Here is a 24831-nt window from a genome sequence, read left to right as displayed (position 1 = left end):
TATTTGTAGATGTTGATTAAACTACCTACATACCATATTAATAATAAATTAAAGCAAATATTTATGTATTATTTGTGTAATTTTCATTTTAAGAATGTTGAACGATCAAAATAATTTATTTATACATTTTTATGGTTAATAAAATATATTTTAGTAATTTTACAGTCTTGTAATTATATAACAAAAAAAAAAAAAAAAATACAAAAGAAACACATGGTTTTTTACTTTTTTCTCAAACATAATTTATATAAAAGAGATTAGTGAGAAATCGCAATATAATAATAATAAAATTAAATTTATTTTTAAAAAGCTCTTCAAAATGTTAATAATTCTATGAATTTGAAAACAAATGAAAACAAAAAAAAAAAAAATTCTGCACGAGGTCAATATGGTTTACGTTCTATGAATGTATTTACAAAACTAAATAATATGTTAAGTTTTTCACCGGGTTTAATTAGTTTATTTATTTTTTATGAAAAAAACAATTTATTTTTATATTATTGTTTCTGCAAGAGGTATAAACGGTATCAAAGGATTTTAGTACATCATATTATGCCACATTGAAATTATTTCAGTATTTGACGTCTTTTTATCATACGTGATACGTGTTATTGCTCAGAAAATAATTAACGATAATACAGAATTATAAACTTAAGATTATAAAATGTTTAGTCTTTTAATATAAATTAAGTCTGTGTTCTTTAATATTTTACTTTCTTGTAACAAAAAAAAAAAAAAAAAAAAAAAAAAAAATAAAAAAAAAAAATATTGACGCTTTTTTAAATAAAACATTCGAATTATTAGGTATTTTTCACAATGATATAGTAGAAAAGTACATCATTGAACAAACGACCGTCATCAACAGATTTATTTGTAGACAAAAATTAATTTTATTTTGTGAAACCTGCACGTCATACAATAATAATATTTTATATCCGTTTTAGTTTTTGTTCCATTCTCAAAAAGTTATAGATTTAAAATGTGTTGTGTTTGATTTATGATATTATTGTGGCTTCATTTATTTGTTGTACGCAGTTTAAGTGCAAACATCCATTTAAAAATGTTTGGTATAATAATGATACAGTCAAACTGCAGTAGAGTATAACAGGACAGAACGCAGATTTAACTAATGTACGCATTATTAAACTCGATGGATATAAGAAGATTAAAATTAAATAAATTGAACACAAAATAAGGCTTGATAAATAATATAAACATAGCACTGCATATTATTCATTCTTCAATACATCGTATATTCAAATGAAATTTAAGAAATCCTAATAATTTTTTTTACAAATTAATATTGTTAATTATAAATCACATTATTAACATGTATTTTATTTACTGTATATTATTATTATTTTTTCGTGATTTTTTTTCCGAAAATTTCCGAAAGTAGGCGAGAGCCGTTATAGGTGGTGGCGCGTTTTTCCGCTCCTCCGATGTTAGGGGCGCAAAATAAACTTGGTTGCTATTGGGTGTCTGGATGTTCTTTCCGTCGCCGTAACTCGTATGGGGCGGTCGTCTCTGGAATAATGCACTTTAACCGTAGATTTAACTGTAGTAGCGCTTTTTAACTTTGATTAATGTACATTCAAGAGACAAATCATTATATCATACTACATCATTGTGACGCATCCATAACTTCCGAGTAGGTAAGTTATTAAAATATATAAAGCAATTATTTTGATTTTTTTACATGATTGAACATAACACGGATAGAGTTATTAATGCCAATTACTATGTATTTTAATTATTTGTAGATAAACCACCAATTTTTTATTAAAACGATAATTGTTGGCTCTTAATTTTAATAACTTAGAGTTTTTATAGGTAACTCAATTGAACGTTTATACCTATATATTATTTGAAGCTATTGTATTTTAATTGTTGAAACATTTTGTTAATATTTGTTAATTTATCGCATTTACGTTTGATAATTAATTTCAAATGAATTAAAATAATATGAAATAATAATTTTCACCAAACTAAGAATTTTAGATTTCGATTGATAATTTTGATATATGGCATATTAACATTTGATGTAACTTTTTCAAGGCGTACGTAAACATATTTTTAAAAAAAAGCGCATTAAAAATGTCAGTGATACTTTAAGTATTTTTCAAGTAATTGTATGCTATTTAATTCAATTGTAAAAATTGGTTATAAAATGTATTAAATGTGACAATAATTAATGAATTTATTTTATATTAAACAACAATTATTACAATCATACGTAGATCAAATTTTTACTAATCATTGTTTTTGAAAATAATGCAAATTTTTTTTTTATAAAATTCGTAATTATATTAGATAATTTTAGCTTAACGTTAAACTGTTAAGTTAGGTTTTCACACATTGTGAAAATTGTGTAACTATTATTTTTTAATTTATAATTTAAATTAAATTTAAAATACTCATAGAAATATCTGATTACAAAACGAGCGAAATTAAAATAATATTTATAAATCACACTCTTTACAAGTAATAGCCTTTCTTTTAATTGTTAAAACATTTTATCAACATTTTTAAATGGAATTGTGGTAAATTTTTCGTAACTGAACTCTCTAATCTTTAGTAATAAGAAAGCAAAAGTATCTATGTTCATAAAATATTTTTTTTTGTTTTTTATTTCTTTAGCGATATTATTTAATGTGATCCACTTAGTGGTATCATGTATTTGCCTATTAAGGTATTAATATTTAAGGCAATGGATTAATAAATTATTATTTTATTATTTTAATTTTCTATATGTTAAAATGTTATCAAATAAAAACAAACATTTTCCCAATTTTCGCAAAATGAATATTATACAAAATAATAAATCATATTAATTTAATATTCATATTTTATACATTTATCGTATTTATAATTAAAAAGTTTTATTTATAGAAATTCATACACAGTGTATTAAACGTCTAATTTTGTTCTATGGGCAAAGTTTTACGAATAATAAGTTCAACATCAAAGGTGATATGCCAATCTATAACAATATTTTTAGGGTCCCGGGAAAGTTCTTTTAATTTGAAGATAATTTAAAACATGAGATTAAAAATTCCACTATTGATGTAAAGCACTTAATAAATAATTATTTTTTTTTTTTTAATTTACATCGACATATACCTAAATCATAGGTATATCTATTGTATTTTATTTTTAAAATTAACTTCACACATATTACACTTTTAGACTAGTCATATTATTTATTAGCTAGTTTATCGCCGATTTCTATACAAGTACGCCTCGCTGTTAAAGTTTTTCGATTTATAAATTTTCAAAGCTAACTAGACAATTCTAAGCAGGTATAGAGGCCCGAAAAGTCGAATAAAAAATTATATTTACACACACACACACTACACCGTCGGGTACCTGCTTTTACGACAAGTCACACAATAACGTTGTAAAATATAAAAATTCATATTGTTTATGTCATATAATATCAACGTTTAAATCATAACGAAGGGTCGTCGTCGTCGTCGTCATCGTAGTTTTCATAGTATTATAATATATTAGTGCGTACTGCATAACTATATGTATTACGTCTATCTACTTACATTTATATACATTTATATATACGTATGATAATATAGGTATATTTTTAATAATTTCCGCACCGTAATAGCATAATATCATATTATATTATACACCTACTACACATGTTGATGTTATAGCAAACGGTTTTTTATATATATATATATATATTCATTTTTTACCGCTGCCAAGCGCGATGATGATATTGTTTTGTCTCTTATTCACGCGCGTTCCGCCGCGATTATCAGAACACACAGCTACACTCCGCCGTGCACGTAATTTGTTACCGAGAGTATTGGTTTATATTTTAATACACCTATACATACATATTATGTTTGAAATGTGCCCCACGGCGATTTTCGATTATGAACACTGCCGGTGATTGCTGGTCGGCTTATGACACAAACGTGAATAATATTCGTCCGAGAAATAAACCGATACCTATACTACGATAGTATTGTGTGTACGCGCGTAGCACTGTGCGATATTCTATACATACATGTCCATAATATATCTATGCATATATATATATATAGGTATAAAAAAAAAACAACGTATACCGGCAATCGGCGCTATGATGTTTGTATAATACGTGTTTTATGATAATATACCCACACCAAGAAGCGTATTCGACATGACATATTAATTCGCGTTATATCATGGACCGCGGGGGGACGGGGGTACAAATGGGTATAATAAGTATTGCTATAATAGTAATAACGATAATATCGAAATTTATGTAGCTGCCTATTATATTATTATTATTATTATGACTAGAGGCAGGCATAAGCATAATATATAGATTTGTTCATATCGCGCGCGGCACGGTGACGGCAAAGCAATTAAAATATAAAATGTAACGAAAATAAATATAAATGTAGAAATATCGACGGGTAATATTAATAGAAAAACGATTTGTCAACACCTCGGGCCGCGTGATGTGTGTGTTGTGTGTTTGATCAATAATATAATATAATATGGTATAATATTATTATTATAACGTGCGCCACACATACCTATATTATATCATATACCTAGTAGGGAGTAGCACTGTCGTGGTACACGGGTGACAATTTAATGCGAAACGATTTCGATGATGACAATGATAATAATAATAATAATAATATGTTCTTAAATACATACGTCAAAACGACGCTCACGCGTGTATATTATAGTATAATATAATTTAATGTAATGTAATATACGAATTGCCGTGGCCTATTGTAAGTACTCGCCGCGGGCTGATGCGTATATACGTATAACATAGGTATACGTCATATCCGCACGTGGCTTAAATGTATATTATATACGATCCTTTACAGCGGCTTCATGATAATAGTAATAATAATAATAATAATAATAATAATAATACACACGACACCGATACATGTATCGTACAGTTCGTAGTGTTTGATGTTGCAAAAAAAAAAAAAAATAAATAAATAAATAAAAAAAAATAAAAATAATAAAAAATAAATAGGTATATTTTTATGTTTCATTTTATAAAATTATTAAATTCGCGTATAATATAATATATAGGATGATTCGCCAACCATGCTTACCCCCCTTTTTCTTAAGTATTTCAGTTATTCAGAATTTCAGAATTTGATTTTTAGAATTTTTGATTAAACTTTAAGACCATATTTTCAATGTATTAAGGTTGTTTGTACTACTTAACGAGTGTCTTTTGAAGATACAAATTTCTGTCTTTAAAACGAGAACCCTCTCCCCAGTTCTCATTTTAAGTATCAATGTCTGTATCACTACTGTACAACGATTAAGCAGTATATAAAAATCTCAAGAATTTAAAAATATGGAGTTCAAGTATAATTAAACATTCCAAAAATCATAATTTAAATAAATTCGGTGTTTAATGTAAGAATGGGAATGCCTATATTCGGTAAATCACACCGTGTGTAATACTGTTGTAGAAGTTGCATTATTTGTTGTTATTCTAAACGACTAATTTTGATTAAAAAAAAAAAAAAGTATCCATAATTGAAAATCGAATGTATGCATATATAGGTGTAACATAATATATTATGCTGTACGGCCATATAATTATATATATTTAATATTTATATAATATATTTTTTATAGTGATCGGATCAATACGATATTTTATAAACGCTGCAATAATTGTTATCATATTTTACTTATTTGATTTTATAAAGTTTTTTTTTTTTTAATAATTATTCTAGGTTTACAATATTAGATTTAATGGCCATATGTTCGTTTTAATCCACAAATTAAAATATTTTTATTTTTATTTTTATAATGGCGTTAAAACAATAAATAGTTTACTTCAATTTCATCATCATTCATCGCAGTATCTAATTATATTATTATTTTATACGACGATGTGTAATATTTTAAATGTATTATATCGATATATGTAACGTTAAAAGTGTATAACATGCAATATTTATTAATTAACATGTTATCGATTATGTTATTGTAAATAGTAATAAAATATAGTAGGTTCAACAACAAATTAAACAATTTTCAGTTTAAAAGTTATCAGTTGAAGACCTCGATTATTATGAATTGGCGCAAATATTACTGAATAGCAGAATAAAATTAAAGCACAATATAGCACAATAGTTACGGTTTTCAATACCATATATAGTATGTGTTATGTTTAATATTATTATCTTATAATTATTCTTGTATGATTGTGATAAAATTACAGAGAAAATTAAACTTTAGATTTTTGTATTATTGATATCCCTATAATACAAAAAATATATTTTTATTTTTTTAAATCATATTTTTTTTATATTTCTTTAAAATATTTATACTTTTTGATACTAGGATAACATATTTATAATAAAGACATACTAACATACTCATATTTGTAACTACCATTATATCTATCCATTATAACGTCTATAACTAAATTCACTAGTTTATAAAATTAACTTGAAAATCGTTACTCGTACATTTTTTTGTAGGATTAGAATACTAAGTAGGCACTTACACTATTGAATGTTTTTTTTTTTACAAATTCTAAAAAACCAAACTTATAATAATCGTTCTTTGTATACGACGATTTATCAGTTTAAAATTAATTTAAAATGTTACTAATTACTATAGTTTTGAACTGAAGTGTGATTACTACATCCCGATTTAAATAAATAAATATTTTCCCAGGAGCATAATTTCAATTTTTATCAGAGTAGAGCATTTAGTAGTATTTAACAGATTATCAGTTAAAAAAAAATTATACATATAATAATTACATATACATATACCTATAATGTATATATTATACATAAACTTTACTTTTTAACTTTGTTAAGTGGAGTCATTTTTTGTAGTTTTCTTTATCCAAGACCCAATTGATAAATATATGTATAAAAATATAAATATAATTATAAATAAAAAAAGGTCATCACATAACCTAACCAACGTAAGTGTCCCCCCTAAATTCTAATTCTTATACCAAACGTATAAGTTTTACTATGAAATCGAAAAAGCAAAAAAAAAAAAGGTTATTAACTGTCTCCTCCCCTGTTTAAAATCCTAATTACGCCCATGTTACTGTATAAACAGTTCTTTGTGCATTTAGTCTAATTATTATGTTATTGATTAAATTATTAATGATTTATGAAGTATTATAAAAAATTAAAAATATATTTTGAATAATTATGGTAATTAATTATTTATCGCAAATTCAATAATCAGATTTAAATGTTAAATAGTGTATTTATCCTACTTAAATAGCTATATTTAGTCATATGTAGTTATATTACTATTATTTTATTACTTTACATTAAAGGAACTGTAAACTATTTATTACAATTTACAATGTTTGCCACAAAAATAAAAAATAATAATATCATATTTTATCCTTTTACATATTCTATTGGATAATTTGGATATCTATTTATAACATTCTATTATCAAGCAGACGATAACACATTTATGGATAAAATATTTCTATATTACAATATCATTTATGATTGTTTATTAGTTTATTTTTTTATTTTATTGTTTACGCACAAACTACAAGGTTATTAGATAACGTTAGGTTAACAATGTTAACATTGTATTTACATTAAATAAATAGACACTTTTGAGTACTTTTAAATAAGAGATAAATTTCATAACACGTAAATATGGTCCGATTGTTCCGATTGTTCCATATAGATTTTCTGGATTGTGGAATTCGTTTCTTGTCTTTGTGAAATTTGGACAGTGGACGACAATGCTTTCGACGTAATTATTTTTTTGTATATTGCGTATTGAGAAAATGGAGATTCAGCCTTTTACATCAAGCACCCATATAAGATTTTCGAATGACTAATTCAATTGTTAAGTAAAAATCCTTGTACGTGATCTCTGCGTACAGTTACGTTACATTTTATATTTGTTGTATTATATGAACTTGCTTGTTCTCATTGTTCCAATATACAACGCACCTAAATGTATAACCACTGATAACTAATTTTTGTCAACAAAGTATCTGTATAATTTTATGAAAATGACGCTTATCATACATATTTGTGCACTAGATCATCGAATTTTAGTCGTTCAAAAACTTAATTCATTACTTGTATCGTGAATTTGTATTTAAAACGTTTAACGAGCTATGCGCTTCGACGATATTATTAATAATAAGTATTATGTTATGTCGACACTTCGACAGTAATTCATTATCGAGTTTAAAATTATTGTTGAATGTTGATTGATTGATCAGTTTCTGTCAGAACTTTTACGACGCCAAATGATATCTTCTGTGTTGGCTAGAAAGTTTTCTTTATTATTACATACGCATATAATTGTGCAAACAAGATTGCATGTATAAGTTGCTGTTGTGTAAGTATGATAAACATATTCGTATTATACATACAATTTAAATAAACGAATCAATAAATAAATACAAATAATAAAAAAAATTTCAATTTTTTCTTAAAATATTAGGTATTTTATAATAAAAAGGTCTTATTTAAGATTATTTTTACAAGAATTCATTATAACACAGATTTAAATCTAAATAAATTCAAATTTATAATTAGATCGAAACATTGAAATTGTAAACAAAATGTTAGTAAAAAAGTTATTTTTAGCCAATATAACATTAATTTTTTAAATTTTAACTAGGTACAGACGTTATATAACTGTTGATAAAAATAATAATTCAAATAATTTGGCCATAGATTAAACAATTAAATACCTATATTTGTATAGATTCACTAAGTAGTAATTTATTGTTCATTTTGTCTAATGTTGAATCTTTTTTTCGTTATAATGAATTTAATTAAATTCTAAAAAATTTGGAACTTCAAAATAAGTATATTCTATACTATCGAGAATCATATTTTAAAATATTTGGATTTTTTATACCATTCAATAAATATCCTGTGTCGATACGAACTTTTTCTTATTTTCAAACTATTAACAAACTTTTATTGTAAATTATTAGTTAAACAATTGTTTTAATCAATCTAAATCCAATACCGAAGTTTAAAAGATTGATTTCTGAGTTGTTAAAATTTGTTTACTAAGGATAATAGTCCATAAAAATGGGTTTACATCAAATGTATAACAAATAATGTACTTAATAGATTTTAGCCCAGTACCCGGACAATATATATAAATAATAAAATTGTATTAAATAATATTAATTCCTAAAATTTTAAATCATCGCAGCACCCATACCTCTAAACCCATTATCATGGACTATTATTCATAGTATTTAAAGTTTAATAATTCAGAAACTATACTTGTTTGAATTTTGATTTACATAGGAATACTCTCTCACACTTCCCGGAAATCCTACTCGCTGCCTCAAAAGATCATGGCGCAGAAATTTTCTCTTACATGACAAGAAACAAAAAAAAATAAAATAAAAAAATAATAATAATAATAACTTAACCTAATTCAGTTGTATTATTAAATTTCAGTAGAGTGCCTTTAATGAGGGCTTTTTTCAGAAAAATTCAAGATTAAATCACATTATATAACATATTGTTACATAAATTCTTATTGCATAAAAACTGTACAGATTGTATTTTTTTCTAAATAAAACAAAAAAAAAATAAATAAATAATAAAGACATACAAAAATAATCTTATCCGTAATAATTTACAATGAAAAGAGCGCCTTATTCGAAAAGAAATAAGTTTGTATCGCCATACAGGGGACACGTTTTAAATGATAAAATATGATTGCTATATAAACATAAAAATTTCAAAAAAAAAATTTAATATAAGAAAAATTTAAGTTGATTATGTTTGGTGAATTACTTTGTATGTATGTTGTAAATATATAATGTAATAATTGAATTTATGGTACTTTGCTTTATTAAATTTTTGTTGATAATCATAAAAAGAATTGTTTCCATGGGTTATTTATTTATTCAAAATTTAGGATTATTTAAGTGGAAGTAAGCATATTGTAATGAAATCCGATGAAAAATCTTATTTTTGAAGTTAATTGTAATGATAATTTTTATTTATTGGTTACCTCTTCTTTTAATATAGTTAATGGATCATTGAATCAACAATAAGTCGGTAGAACTTTTTAAATTGATATAAATAAATATGATAAATTATAAACCATATTATGTATGTTCTGTATAATTTTATGCGTAGAAGTAGAGCATATTTTAAGAATTTTTTTCTGAGCGGAACTATCACTATAAATCATAAGGACCAGCTCAAATACTTACCTTGGGTATCATGGGCGTAGCTAGGATTTTAATCAGGGGTATACTATCTATATAGTATAATATATACATATTTCAGAAAATTATAATGTGTAATAATATTTAATAGTGTACTCTTACTGCTATTAAAATAATATGTGATATGTTATTGCTGTCATAAAAGATAAGACTTTGGAGAGACGTACTTAGTTAGTATTTTTTTTTTAAATAAAATTAGCTTATTCATAATATTTTAATATTTATAGCAAATAATAATTTCAAAGAAAGTTGTAGGTAATAGGTATTAAAGTCACGAGTTTTTATGAATTCCTAGGATATTTTTTAAAGTTTGATTCGTGACATACAAATCAATAAATTAATAAACTGTAGGTCTCTTGGATTTAATTATTGTTATAGTTTATTCGTCTATAAAGTTAGGTTCTCATTTTTTCGATTTCTTATTGAAGTCCTATCTATAGGAAAGTAAATGTTTACCCATTTTACACTATTGTGAATTTTCAGAAAAAATGTTGTTTTATTAAAAACAAAATCATATGCATTTATAATAATAATTTAAAGCACACTATTAAACAAACGCATTATACAATTAGTTAATTCGTAGCCGTTGATTCTTTCATTCAAGTTCTAGTTCTATTTCTTTGTATTCATTTCTGAGCGCAGTGATGTTTTATAATGATGTGTGTTATTATTTATTTTTTTATCTCTACTATCAAGTTTTGGAACAGATTATTTGTTCCAATCTTCAAAACTAAGAGGGTATTTCTGGTATAAACGATCTAATTGGTATAATGAGAGGAGATATCAACAATTTCCCCGAACTACTCACACCTTTGTAAGTAATTCGGTACTATTGTTAACTAAAATTAGATAACTGAACTAAGATAATATTAATGATAGTATAAAATATAAATTAAATGATTTGTACATGTAACATAAGCTATGTTTAGACACATAACTATACGGTCTATACGTATACATTAGCTTATGCTAAAAATTATTTTTTCGTATAAAATAATTTATCATTGAATTTAAATTTAATATAGGTACTCAAAGGCAAGGTTTAATATACTTAAAACCTACTAACAAGTACCAAACATTACTTCAAGTTTATATATATATCAGAGTGAAATCCTAATTTTCATTTTTGTGATTAATATACAATCATAGTATGAGTTAATTTATATTTTAAAGTTTTTAGAAGATAATTTTTTCAATTTAAAAAAAAAAAAAACCATCAAAATATAATTTTAAAATATAAAAAATTAATATTTTCAAAAATATTTTTTGTTAAAATACCATTTTATTAGATCATAATGGCAATAGCCAACAAAACATTTTGTTTATACTATAACTTTTATCGACATTGTTTCCGCGTATTTATTATTTAGTAAATAATTTATGTACTATTAAAAACGAAAATAGTGTTGTATAAAAATGCACGTTGAGCAATGAGCATATAACTTCTGTAATGAAAAAATGTTTGTTATTGTTTAATAATTTTCAGTGTAAATATAAAAATGTTAAAAGACATGATATATTTTAAGATGTTAGTGAACTGTTTATCTTTATTTATCCAACGCGTAACATGGACAAAACGCATTTATGCAAAATATATTTTTGAGTAATCTAAAAGTCCATAAATCATCCACAGTAAAATCATAAGTGATAATATTTATGAGAGTGTGACATATTTATTTGTCTAAATATTATCTCAAAACAATTTAATATTTATTTAAATGTATACATTTTTTCAATTTTTCAAGTTGAATATAAAATCAAATAATAATAAAATAAAGAAACTGATATTTCATACCCTCAAAAATATTATTCTGTATAATTTTTATAGTTGGAGATTTAATTTTAAGATAACTCAAAGATAAAAACGATTTTACGTGAATGCGTTTTGTTGAACAGGGGTTTGAGAGAAAATCAAATATTACGCTGATTATTGACATCTTTTAAAAAAAATCGGAGAAATATACTATTTGCTCAGTGAACATTATTTTTTTCAAAAGAAATATTTTTCAGATTTTTTTTATGAGTAGTTTTTATACGGGTATTAATATTTTATTGTTTAATTTGATTTTTTACAGGTTTTAGCTCTGTAATTCATATAGTCTCAATCGTAATTTATTATTGGTAACCTTCTATTTTCTTTATTAATTTTTATTCTAAAAATGTTGTAGATTTTCTTAGCTTTGAGAACTATTTTACATTACATTATTGAACATTAATTATGATTGTTTGCATTAAATATAAAACGGTAAAAAGATTATTGTAAATTGTTAAATGTGCTAAATGTCAATGTTTAATGTGTTTAAAGATCAAAGATTAATTAAACAGTTATTTAACATACAGTTAATTTTCATTAGATTTTAAAAATCTATTAGCGGTTATAAAATAATGATATGAACTAATTGTAATAGTTATGTATAACGCATTAATAAATAGATCGGTAATAATATATTATATACTATTTAATATTTTAATATTATATCATGTTATTAAATATTGGTATGTGAAATTTACAGCTATCTCGAGTCTTTTTTAATATTACTCAACCGTCTCACACGTATTATAATATATCTAACCTATACCATATTAAAATGAATTTATTATTAATTTTATTGCTTTTCGTGCACATAATATATTCATATATGTACATTACACATTACAGATTCTGCACAGAGCCAAAATTATTATATATTGGATGAACAATATTTAGGGCAGTAAAAAAAAAAATAAATATATTCCGCACCTTTTTTTGATAGATTAAGACGAATAAGTACGGATTGTACATTGATAAGGCATAATTTTTCAAACTTCTCAATAAAAATGATAAACATTAAAAAATAAAATACGTTCTATCATGTACTTACGTACAACAAAGGCTTTGTTTTAATAAATATTCTTAATTATTTTTTGTTGATTTTTCCAAATCATTGCTTTTAATTACCAACTCTCTCGTTTCAGTGGTTCGTACAACTTTTTTATCTCATTGTGCTCGGGATAAAAACAAATATAGATATAGGTGCATTGTTAATTGTTTTACATTAAGGTGCCTAGCAAATGTATATTTACCGCAAATTTTAATTTTTTGGATATTAATCCATACTATATAGGTTATGATATGTGATATCAAATGTAAGCGCCGATACGAATGCAAAATTTATTTTTAAATTCATTTGCATCGAGTATTTTTTCCGTAAAAAAAACGTATACATATATTATTACACTATTTAAGTAATGGTTATTGTAGATGAGACACGGCGACTTCAATATCATCGGTCGACATCGTTGATCGTGGTGTATGCGTATTTAATATAAAACGTCGCCGGTCCCCGCGTTATCCGTTGGCATAAAAATGCCAAGGACGTCGTCGCCGAGATGGAACATATACGACACCACATTATAGTTAGTAGAGAAAGCACTAATAATATATAGGACTCTCGTATAGTATAGAAGTACGGTTTTCATGACGGGAGGGTGTAAGAAGTATATATGAAGTATATTGAGGAATAAATATATATATATATACATCATAAACGTATAGAGGGGAATGGACGGTAATCATCATTGGTGATGATTCGTGCACGTTTAGGTATTTGACTTGCCCGTGCAGCTCATGCCGCCGCCGCATTCTTCTACTTATTTTTTCCTTCCTCCGGCCTCCCACCCTTTCAACTTTTGTTCCCGCGTTTCACCCCCAGAGCCAATATGCCTCGTTGAACAATCATTAGCGACCGCCGAGAAGCAATAAACGCCGTCGGTGTCTCCTCGAATCACTTAAGTGTGTGCACGCACGTGTGTGTGTGTGTGTTGTGTGTGTGTGTGTGTGGCCGCGTGCCCGAGTGTGCGTATCCGTGTAAAAGGTATAAAGCGTGTGCCGCACATACCTTTTAAGGGATATTGATAGAAGCGGAATGGGATATCCTTCTACTCATATCCGCGACGATCGGGGTTGTGGAATCTTGGGAATCCGCCACCGCCGACGACGACCGGAATAATAAAATTTAAAAAATATTTAAGACATATTACTCTTCGTCATCAGTCCGACCCCTGTAAAGGAAGCAGGATGTTCTCGCGCATCTCCATTATTAAATTATAATACGATCGTCAGTGTTCTCAGCGCCGATTCGTGCTCGCCTATCCCGTGAAAATACCATTGCCTCTTCGTGATTAATGTACACTTTGTCACCTAATATTATTACATATTAATTTTTTTTTTTTTTTTTTTAATGTTTAATTATTTAAGAGACAACTTCAAAAATGACTAGTATTGCGGCGAAGACATCAGCAATGTTCAATAACGGCGTGACCAGTGTCGAAGTTGTGGACAGCGATAACGACGATATTGGAGTTGAAAGGAGTGGTATTAAAAAGTTATGGGTTCCGACAATAAATAAATTTCGACAATTTTTCAAATCATCTCCGAGTACTATGTCGAGTAATAATAAACGCCATTGGCGCAAGTGTCATAACAAAGCAGACACTGAGAATGATCAGTATTATGACCAAGACGACGATCAAGACGATTATAGTTACAAGCAGGAGCTACACCAACAGGTTGATGATAGAAATGGCAGTAAAAGTCATGATATAGAAGAAGACGACGACGACGATGAAGAGGATCAAGACGAAGATAGACAAGTGCGAAAGAAAATGCTCAGAAAACAAAACAAGAAAGAGGTAGAGGTAAAAAAAAAAAGTAAGTGTTTTTAAATTTATAAACATTTATCTCTGACCTAATGTTTCACAGAAAAAATTTGTATAATTTAAATTCAATTAATTTAGAAAATACTGAAATACGATTATTACTGGCTAAATCGTCCGATGACACTAAAAAGAACCCAAAAATAATTTCGGAATCTACTGCTGTAGTATCATTAGTGGACGAAGTAGATTGTAAAGAAAATCTAAACACTAATATCAATGATGGTGAAAGAGAAACTTGGGAAAGGAATGCAGATTTTTTACTATCTATTATTGGGTTTGCAGTAGATTTGGCTAATATTTGGCGATTTCCATATCTTTGCTACAGAAATGGCGGAGGTTTGAAAACAAAAATAAAAATGATACAATTACCTATGACAATAATTGTTTCAATAATTTTATTGCAAATGTTTATGTTGCAGGAGCATTTTTAATACCGTACTTTTTAATGTTAATATTCGGCGCAGTTCCCCTATTTTACATGGAACTCATATTAGGACAATATAATAGACAGGGGCCAATAAGTGTGTGGAAGAATGTATGCCCCCTTTTTAAAGGTAAATTTAAAGAAAATTATTGTTTGAAATGTCTAAAGCCGTTTTAAATCTGAATTAAAATAAAATGGTAAAATGATAAAAATTATTATTTATATGGCAATAATGTTTATAAATATTTATCTAACATTTTACTTGAATAAATAAATAAACATATTTTAGAAAAACTTGCTTAAAAAATATGCAAAGTCTTCTAAATGGAAAATTAAAGATAAATCATTATTATTGTTTAAATATATATTTTTTTAGTTTTTTACGATATTGTAATATTTATGTTATGAACTTTTTATATTTTAGCAATATACATACTCATAATTTGCTTAAAAATTAAAATATTTCTAAGAATCCGATGAGAGATAATAGTTAATATTTTTACCTTTAAGTTTAATAATAGACCGATTTTCTCTAAAAATAAAAATAACACAATATAGATTTTATTCTATTAAAGATAATTTGGTATGATATACGTTTGTAAAACGGAGATAATACAGTGGGTGTAGCATTCTCTTAAGGTTTAACTATGTCAAAAATATATTAATTCTAAATAGACGTTCAACGATTAACTTCAATGTATCAGAACAAAAAAAAAATGTAAGCTTTTTATAAAAAAAAATAAATTAATAAGAAACGCATATTTTAATTGCATAAATTAATTCTTAATTATGATTATTTAACGTAGTTAGTAAGTATTATTACATCATTTACACTTGTAATGTAATTTTATATTTTGATCGTTAAGCAGCCAAAAACTTTTCTAATGAAACTGTACATAATAAATTTATAAGTAGCCATTACGTATTTTATTGATAACATAAATATTATGGATTGAAGTTTGTCGGGATTTTCTGAATATTCGTTATTTTAGATTATCTAGAAGCTTTTCTGATGATGAAAAGTTTTAATTAATTTGAATAAATATTTAAAATTTGTATTATTGTCTACTGCGTTACATTTTGCTGATAGATTATTTTTGATATGGTATTTTCTATATTAGACTCATATAAGTTAAAAAATTGTATTAAAGAAAAAGGCCGATTTGAGTATTTTAAAAGGAAAATAAATGGTACACATTTCGCCTTGATTTTTTATTTTTTCGAGTGAATAATTTTTTACCGAATAGGGGAATGAAAAATATTAAAACTAATAACGTAACTTACACGTTTAATCAGAATATTATAATTTATTAATAGGTAATAAAAAGAACTTATGAAATTGTCGTATAAATTCCAAACCATAATGCGGGTAATAAGGAGTCATAGTGATTCGACAAGGTACTCTAAATACAATCAAAGTTTAATGTTAAAATATTAAACTTTGTTATTCAATGTGAAAACTACTCATAACTTTAAACACTAAAAATAAAACGACTCTTAAGTACTTATATATTATTTTTCTCTAAAAATAAAAGAATTTTCGCCGACTAGCCGTATCTATGTATATATAATTATTCATTTTAGCGTTTATTAATAAAAGCAAATTAAAAGTACATATAATATCTTTGACATAAAAATAATATCTTTGTGTAGGTATTTTCGATAGAGATTAAAGAGCAATATTTTATCATTATATTTTTAATTTTAAAGTAACATAATTTATTTCTATATAAAGTAATTACTAATTTTTTATCTGATCATAAATAGATGGCAAAAGATAGTGTAGGTACTCGACTCATTTAAAATGATAAAAATATACAATTATATTCTTGTAAAATAATTTTAATAAAATAGTATTTTTTTAATTATTGGGCTTTTAATCATACCAGCAACTTTATTTTACCGTAGTAAAAATTGCATTACATTTTTATTTATATTAATCAATTTCAAATAATTCGAAAATCATGTAGTCATTTAATGTATTATGCATGTAGTATACTTAGGTAATAGTTGTAGGTATCGGAACTAAACTTTTAAAAGCTTTAAAAATTATAATCGATATTTTTGTACCATTGTAGTTTGTTTGTTTATATAAAAACAATATATATATCATTCAAATGTTTTGGATTTTAATATTAATTTAAAAATTGTATCTTAGGAGTTGGATTTTGTGCTGTGCTGGTTGCGTTTTATGTATCATTTTACTATAACGTTATTATTGGTTGGTCGCTGTATTTTTTGGCGATGAGTACAACCAGTAGTTCGGGACAATTGCCGTGGGTGCACTGTAACAATACCTGGAATACAGACATATGCGTGGAACAGAAAGATGATTGGGGATCGACTTTTAATCAATCATATCATGTTCATAATTACCTACCCAGGATGCACGCAAACGGGACCTTACTGCCGATGTCCGATGGTATTTCTGCTACAGGAAGTAATTTAAACAACCAAAGTTCACCGGCGGCTGAATATTTCCAGTAATAAAAATTTCAATACTATTATTTTCAGTATCTTATCCATTTATATTACATAAAACAGCCAGACATTAGCTTAGATATGCATTTACATAATAATATACATTAATAATTATACCTACTTGTAAAAAACGTGGATTTTATACTTTCATACCTATCTCCCACCACTACTATACATTTTACATACGGTTATTTTAAACTCAAATGCAATTTAAACGGGTTTTGTGCGTCTAAAACTATTAAAATATTATTTGTTTTAACAACAGTCACTACTTTACCTGCCAAGAAAGGTTATACGTAATGCTAAATAGAATTTGTTTATTCAGCACAAATGAACTTTTCAAAGTCTAAAACGGGACTATATCAACTTAAATTGTGTTTAATTCCAGATGACAGAACGAAAGTTAATAATCTCTTAAATTTAGTAAGTTTTTCTCCAAATCGTGTAATTGTTTAAAAAGCATAAGACGCAGCATTCAAGTGATAATTATTCTAATTGACGCCAAAATACGCTTAAAATATGTTATTTAAATCTGTTTAATAATTTATTCATTTTATTCAACACATAAAACATCTCTTGGTTAGTTTTACTAACAAGGTATCTGTTATAACATTTTATCTAAAGCATGAAATATACAAATGTCACGAATTTATGTATTCAAATTATGTTTGACATTTTTTTAAACATTTGAATCATCCTTATAGTAATTATTTATACAAATGATTGTTATACTTAGTTAATAGTATGTGATACGTAGGTTTTTACATAACAGTTCCTATGTATTAATATGACACTATTATCGAACGATTTTTAAATTTTCAAAATTTAACGGGATAGGAGAGGAATTGTTTACATTACTTGACGGGTTTTTCGATTTATAACTACGAAATGAGAGAATCGTTTTAATTTAATCAGTTTACTGTGGGATTGTTACGGTACAATAACGCGTCGCATGTGTTGACGTATTTCCATGCGAACGAATTTGAGTCATAAATTATATGAAAATTTAGAAATTAAAATGAAAAAAATCTAATATTTGAAATGCATGCGTTTAAAGTGAAATATCATTGTTGAATAAATAAACAAACGACGTAGGGTATCCATCGTTCGATGGAATATTTGCAAATTCATTAAAAGTTTTATATACTCCACAAATTACAAATTCTAAGAAGAAGTAATTGAGGTCGATTATAATTGTACGAGTTACTTACAGGAATTTGGAACCAATTTTAGAATGCAGAGTCTCGTGAAGTCTGAAGTTTTAATATTAGTATTTTTTTCATCATGCCGTTTTCATAAATATGTATACAATTCGATTTCTCCATAAGTTACTGATCAGATAAAAAAACGACATTATTTCAAAATGTTTTCAACACTGATATCTGGTACATTGTAGTCGGCAATCTTTTCCTAGGCGTTGACGAATTTATTTTAAACGTTAGCTGCGACACTTTTTTTACATTGCTCGTTCATGTACATATAGGACAAATAAATGATCAACAATTCAACATATTATATTCAGATTCTACACGTTCATGTAATAATTGAACCGGAAATAATATTATGATTAAATTAAAAATGTTTTGAGATATGATTTTTGCTGTAACTGTATCAAGAAATATTGAAAGAGAGTTATGGATTTATCAAGTTACTTTATAATTTTGAATTTCAGATATTTAGTTTATGTTTTGCATGAAGCATGCAATCTTCGCTAATAAAGTGATAATATTTTTTTATGAAAATGTTTAATTATAATTTTTAGATTATTTGTCATTTTTAACTTTATATACCCATATTTTTATATGATAACGATAACACTTATTCATTATTATTAAATGAAGATATATATGCAAAAAAATTTCCCGTTAAATGAGACAATATAATTTAATAATTATGTAGCTTACGTACAAAAATAGTTTTGTTTTTATTTGCAAAATGTAGAAATTATATATACTTAAATAAATAGCTATAATTTTGGGGACACATTTTCATGTACATATAGTATTTCATTGCTTATTTAGCATTAATTTTAAACCCGTTTGGAATTTATTCGAAATGTTTAATCAAATCATATTAATTTAAAGCGTATACAATTTTATTCATACATTCTACTTATAGGTACTCCTTATTTGACTAACTAGCTTGATTGAACCATAAAAACATTAAAAATTGGAAATATTCCAAAACTTTCTAATTTGTTGAAATCGTTATGATATAAATTACTATGTATTATAAGTGTGTTATAATTATTGAAATAATTGTCATTAAATCAAGATATCTATATTAAAACGACGACCCTGCACAGTAAAATTATATCGTTTCATAACATTTGTAATACATGTATGTAGGTAATATACTCAAATAGTTAATATATACTTAATATACTTATTGCTTATTTACCTGATATTTCATTTAAATACAACAGTTTCCACCAGACCTTCACACATACATAACATAATATATTATACTATCGATTGCCGAGTATGAAAATCCACACACATCAATCTTCATTCACATGTATAGATCATTTTTCTTTTGGCCAATTCCCGAAGGGGGATTGTACACATGTTACAGTTAACTTATTAAGGTAAATTGTCAACACATGTTACGTCAGATCCTCCTCTTAAGTATTCGTCCCTATGTATACATAGTCGCTATTACAGTGATTACTCGCACAACTCTACGATTATTAATTAAGATAGGTACCTAATTATTGCCAATTTGAACGCCATAATATATTATAAATTTAATACGGTCTTGAATGTCGATTTGTGCGCTTTGCTCGTTGTATATTACATTGTAATAAATAAGTATAAATATTTTATTTTTCAAAGCCGTGGTGTGCTCGGCATGCAAATGAGCGACGGTCTTAACGAACTGGGTTATCCAAAATGGCAACTGGCGTTGTGCGTGTTCATCGTGTACGTTATGCTGTACTTGAGCTTGTTCAAAGGTGTCAAGTCGTCCGGTAAGTAATCCCAAACGCAATAGAATATTAAGTAAATCGAATGACGACCAACAATTTCTACATCATACTCGATCATGCGTATCGATCGACGTACAATATTGTGTTATAATATAATTATGTAATTTGAATAAATATTTGTGTATTTTCAGGAATCGTCGTCTGGGGCACGGCCACACTTCCGTATTTAGTATTGACAATCTTGTTGATTAGAGGTCTCATGCTACCCGGCTCGCTAACCGGCATAACCTATTATTTACAGCCCGAACTGTACCGCCTTTTAGATACACAAGTAATATTTTAATATTAACTCGAGTGGAAATATATCTAGGCGTTTACTATATATGGATATATGAGTTGGTTGTTTTTCCTTCAGGTGTGGGTGGACGCAGCCGTTCAGATATTTTATTCGGTAGGAGCTGGGTTCGGGGTTCACTTGTCATACGCATCATACAACAATATAAAAAACAATTGTTACACGTATGTACCTATAAATACTGTAATAAACAAATAAACGAATCCTGTTTGGGTGTGCGTATCTAATATATTATATACAATGCAATTGCGTAAAATACGTATTTTCCCTACAGCGACTGCTTGATCACAACGGCCGTCAACTGCTTCACCAGTTTCTTTTCCGGTTTTGTTATATTCACTTACTTGGGTTTCATGTCGCACAAACAACATAAGCCCATAAGTTCGGTAGCTACCGAGGGTAAGTATTATGACGCTAATTGGTGTTCTTCGATTTAAAGCCATATAGCAGGGGTGGCCAGCGAAAAGAGACTTGCGAGCCGCCCAACATATTAATAAAAATGGAAGAGTCAAAATGAAAAAAAAAAAAGATCATATTAATGTATGCATATGGTTATCGTAAAGAATATGATTAGATATAAATTGTAATAAAACGTGTAAAATGCGGAACAATATACGATATTAATTAATAATTAAAATTAAAAATAAATATATATTTAAATATTACATCAAAAACGTTAGTTTTTTTTTTTTTGTAAATTTTTTCTACGAATTTAAATTTAATAAAATATTACGCTTCTTCGAATACGCAAATCCATAAATACACACTGGAAATAATTTTTTTTTTTTTTTTTTTGTAATAACCGTTTGTGTCTTACGACGAGATGCAAGTCGCGTGTTATGAGTCTATGACGGTAGCCGCGTGCGGCTCGCGATCCGCAGTTTGGCCACCCCTTCCACACAGCGAAACGTTCCTTACCCATATGGCGTCATTAATAATATCACATTATTGTTATCGCGATTTGTTTAGGTCCTGGTCTGGTGTTCCAAGTCTATCCCGAAGCTGTAGCAACGTTGCCCGGGTCAAATATCTGGGCCATGTTGTTTTTCTTCATGTCCATCACGTTAGGCATTGATTCGGCGGTAAAATTTATATAATATCATGTGTTATTTGTCTGTATACATTCGTAAAATAATTGCCTACGTGACCATTAATGTTATTAGACGGTATATAAAACGCGTCCGTAATATTGTCGTCGTACAACACGATTCACACATATTCATATACGTATAATGTATATATAATATTTATTTGCGTTCCGTTTAGATGGGTGGATTAGAATGCGTCATCACTGGACTGATGGACGAATTCAGTGGCTTCTTTAAGAACCGCAAATGGCCACGAGAACGTTTCACGTTCGCAGTCATAGGCATATCGTTTTGCGTGGCTTTGATAAATGTGACACCGGTAACTATCATAATATTATACTGATTCAAAACGTCTGTTACGTTTTACGCGGACGATATTGTTTTATATTCGCGCGCGCGCGCGCTTTTGCGTGTGTGTGTTTAATTTAGGGCGGCATTTATATGCTTCATTTGTTGGACACGTACGCCGCTGGCATATCTCTGCTGTGTTCGGCGTTATTCGAATGCATAGCCGTGTCGTGGTTTTACGGTAAACGCGATATGTTTTAATAATTATTAATCAATCGTTTTGGAGATTACATTTTTCCCTACTGTATTGGCCGTTTAGGTCTGGAGAAGTTTTGCGACGACGTGGAGAGCATGATCGGCCACCGTCCCGGGCTGTATTGGCGATTATGTTGGAAATTCGTCAGCCCGATGTTCATCATAGTGAGTTTAGAAATATAATACAACGTTTAATATTCGCAGTAATTTTACAACGCATACACGTAACTACAGTTTAATTAATGTGTGAGCATTAGCCATTAGGTGTGCATGTTGAATTCGGAAATCGCTAATTAAAATAGCGACTATGGGGCCACTATTGTAAACGAGCCGTAGGTATACTATCGATTGGTTGGCACGTGAATATCAGAGCTGTGTTGTTCATTTGGCAAGCAATTCGATTACATTGCTAAATACTATACAAATACAATTAAGTAAAACAACTAAAGTATATTTGGTGACGGTTGTGTTTTAGAATTGCATAACAATTATTACGTTCTAAACAACTATCGTATAGAGACTAAAGGCTAAAATTAGTAAATTTGAGTTGCAATGAAAACACGTAATGAATTCGTTTTACTTTGTACACGAAACTAAGAACGTAATATATTATGTATGATAAAATATAATTTTCTTATTGTGAATTTTTATAGATTCTCGATCTTAACTCCATTCAAAATTATATAATAAATTGTGTAAGGTTTGATGAAAGCATTAATTAGTAACAACTATTTAAATATAATTGAATAATTCTTTAAATAAAACTACGTAAAATGTTATAAATTACTTAACCTTAGTGGTGAATTTATACGGTGGCGATGTGCACTGCAACTGTCTGAAACATATTTAATTCTTTTTAATATGTAAATATTAAATAATAATATTTTATCGAAATTATTAACAGTAAATATTCTAAGAGTTCAAAATTTTATTACGAAAATAAAATGTATGCAGCCTTTGGCAAGAAGATAAAAACAATTTTTTACGAACACATTATTATTAATAATTGTACTAGGAAATAAAATATTTACTTGTCATTTAAAGTAGTATTGTCAAAACCGCTACTGTTACTCAATTTAAAATTACAATAATTATAATTACAATAACTCACTAGGTATTTGATTAAAAATAAAAATTGGTCAACATTTTTGGAAATAATATTTTGCTCTCTATAAAATACTAAAATTAATTAAAAAAATAAAAAAATAAATAATATTAAACCCAAAAAGTTACCTAAAAACATTGATAGTTAATTGAGAGTATAGTCATGTGGGTAATTAAAACAACGTTTAATAATAATAATAAAACATAATGTAAAAATCAAAAAAATCGTTATTTATTTTTAGGGTGTAGTGACTTTTGCTTTGATTGATCATCAACCGTTAAGCTATAATGGTTACATGTATCCAGAATGGGCTGAATGGCTGGGCTGGACCCTAGCCTTTTCGTCGATACTTATGATACCTGGAATGGCTATAGTGCAAATGTGCAGAGCAAGTGGTTCATTTAAAAAGGTAAAATTTATATCGTTAAAATACACACGTTAAATGATTACCTATGTTTAATTGTCTTCATGAATTAAAATTGCTTCATTGTCGTGGTTTAATGTAGAGATTGGCCTATAACATCACGCCGTTGAATGAGCGCGAATCGATGGAAAAGAATAAGGACGAATGTTCTAGATTTCGTTTAAAACACTGGCTCTACATATAGTATAACTGTTCATTTAAATGTATTCTCAGGTTTTTTTTTTTATAAATTATAATTATTATATTGCTTTGTGTTCCATTCATTAATAATACATTTTCGCTATTAGCTAATATTACTACAAAAAAAAAAAAAAAAAAAATCAAAAAAAATTAGACAATAGTTAGGTAAGTACGATAACACACGAATACACGATAATTATACTTTTAACAGAATTATATATAATACACACAAATATAACTAATTTTATAAATCTAATGTTATAATTAGATGGAACACATACGTACTTAATAAACGTTATAGTTTACAAACATTGTTAATTGGTAGAGTAATTTAAAAAGAAAAATTACTTTTGGCACTAAGTACATACTTAGTAAGTAGTATTTA

General features: G+C 27.0%; 1 protein-coding gene across 6 annotated transcripts; it reads left to right on the top strand.

The window, feature by feature from the left end:
• The first annotated feature begins 1509 nt into the window (after positions 1-1509).
• Positions 1510-24508, top strand: LOC112595161 (sodium-dependent dopamine transporter-like). 6 transcript variants are annotated; one of them, XM_025340264.1, is made up of 16 exons: positions 8093-8352; positions 13464-13618; positions 14460-14912; positions 14999-15256; positions 15340-15474; positions 17503-17827; positions 20660-20793; positions 20943-21082; positions 21167-21270; positions 21381-21505; positions 22076-22188; positions 22373-22513; positions 22624-22723; positions 22802-22902; positions 24084-24251; positions 24349-24450. In XM_025340264.1, the coding sequence occupies exons 3-16, from the start codon at positions 14474-14476 to the stop codon at positions 24448-24450; spliced, it is 2385 nt and encodes a 794-aa protein (XP_025196049.1). In that variant the 5' UTR covers positions 8093-8352; positions 13464-13618; positions 14460-14473. The 6 variants fall into 6 exon arrangements, with proteins under 6 accessions (XP_025196051.1, XP_025196047.1, XP_025196049.1 ...); XM_025340266.1 differs by lacking the exons at positions 8093-8352; positions 13464-13618 and adding an exon at positions 1510-1651; XM_025340262.1 differs by lacking the exons at positions 8093-8352; positions 13464-13618 and adding an exon at positions 1510-1655.
• Positions 24509-24831: the final 323 nt, after the last annotated feature.

Source organism: Melanaphis sacchari, unplaced genomic scaffold (assembly GCF_002803265.2).
Source record: "Melanaphis sacchari strain LSU unplaced genomic scaffold, SCAv2.0 Contig25_pilon_pilon, whole genome shotgun sequence".
Lineage (NCBI taxonomy): Eukaryota > Metazoa > Arthropoda > Insecta > Hemiptera > Aphididae > Melanaphis > Melanaphis sacchari.
The sequence above is the reverse complement of the archived record's forward strand: the minus strand, read 5'-3'. Positions and strand labels throughout refer to the sequence as shown.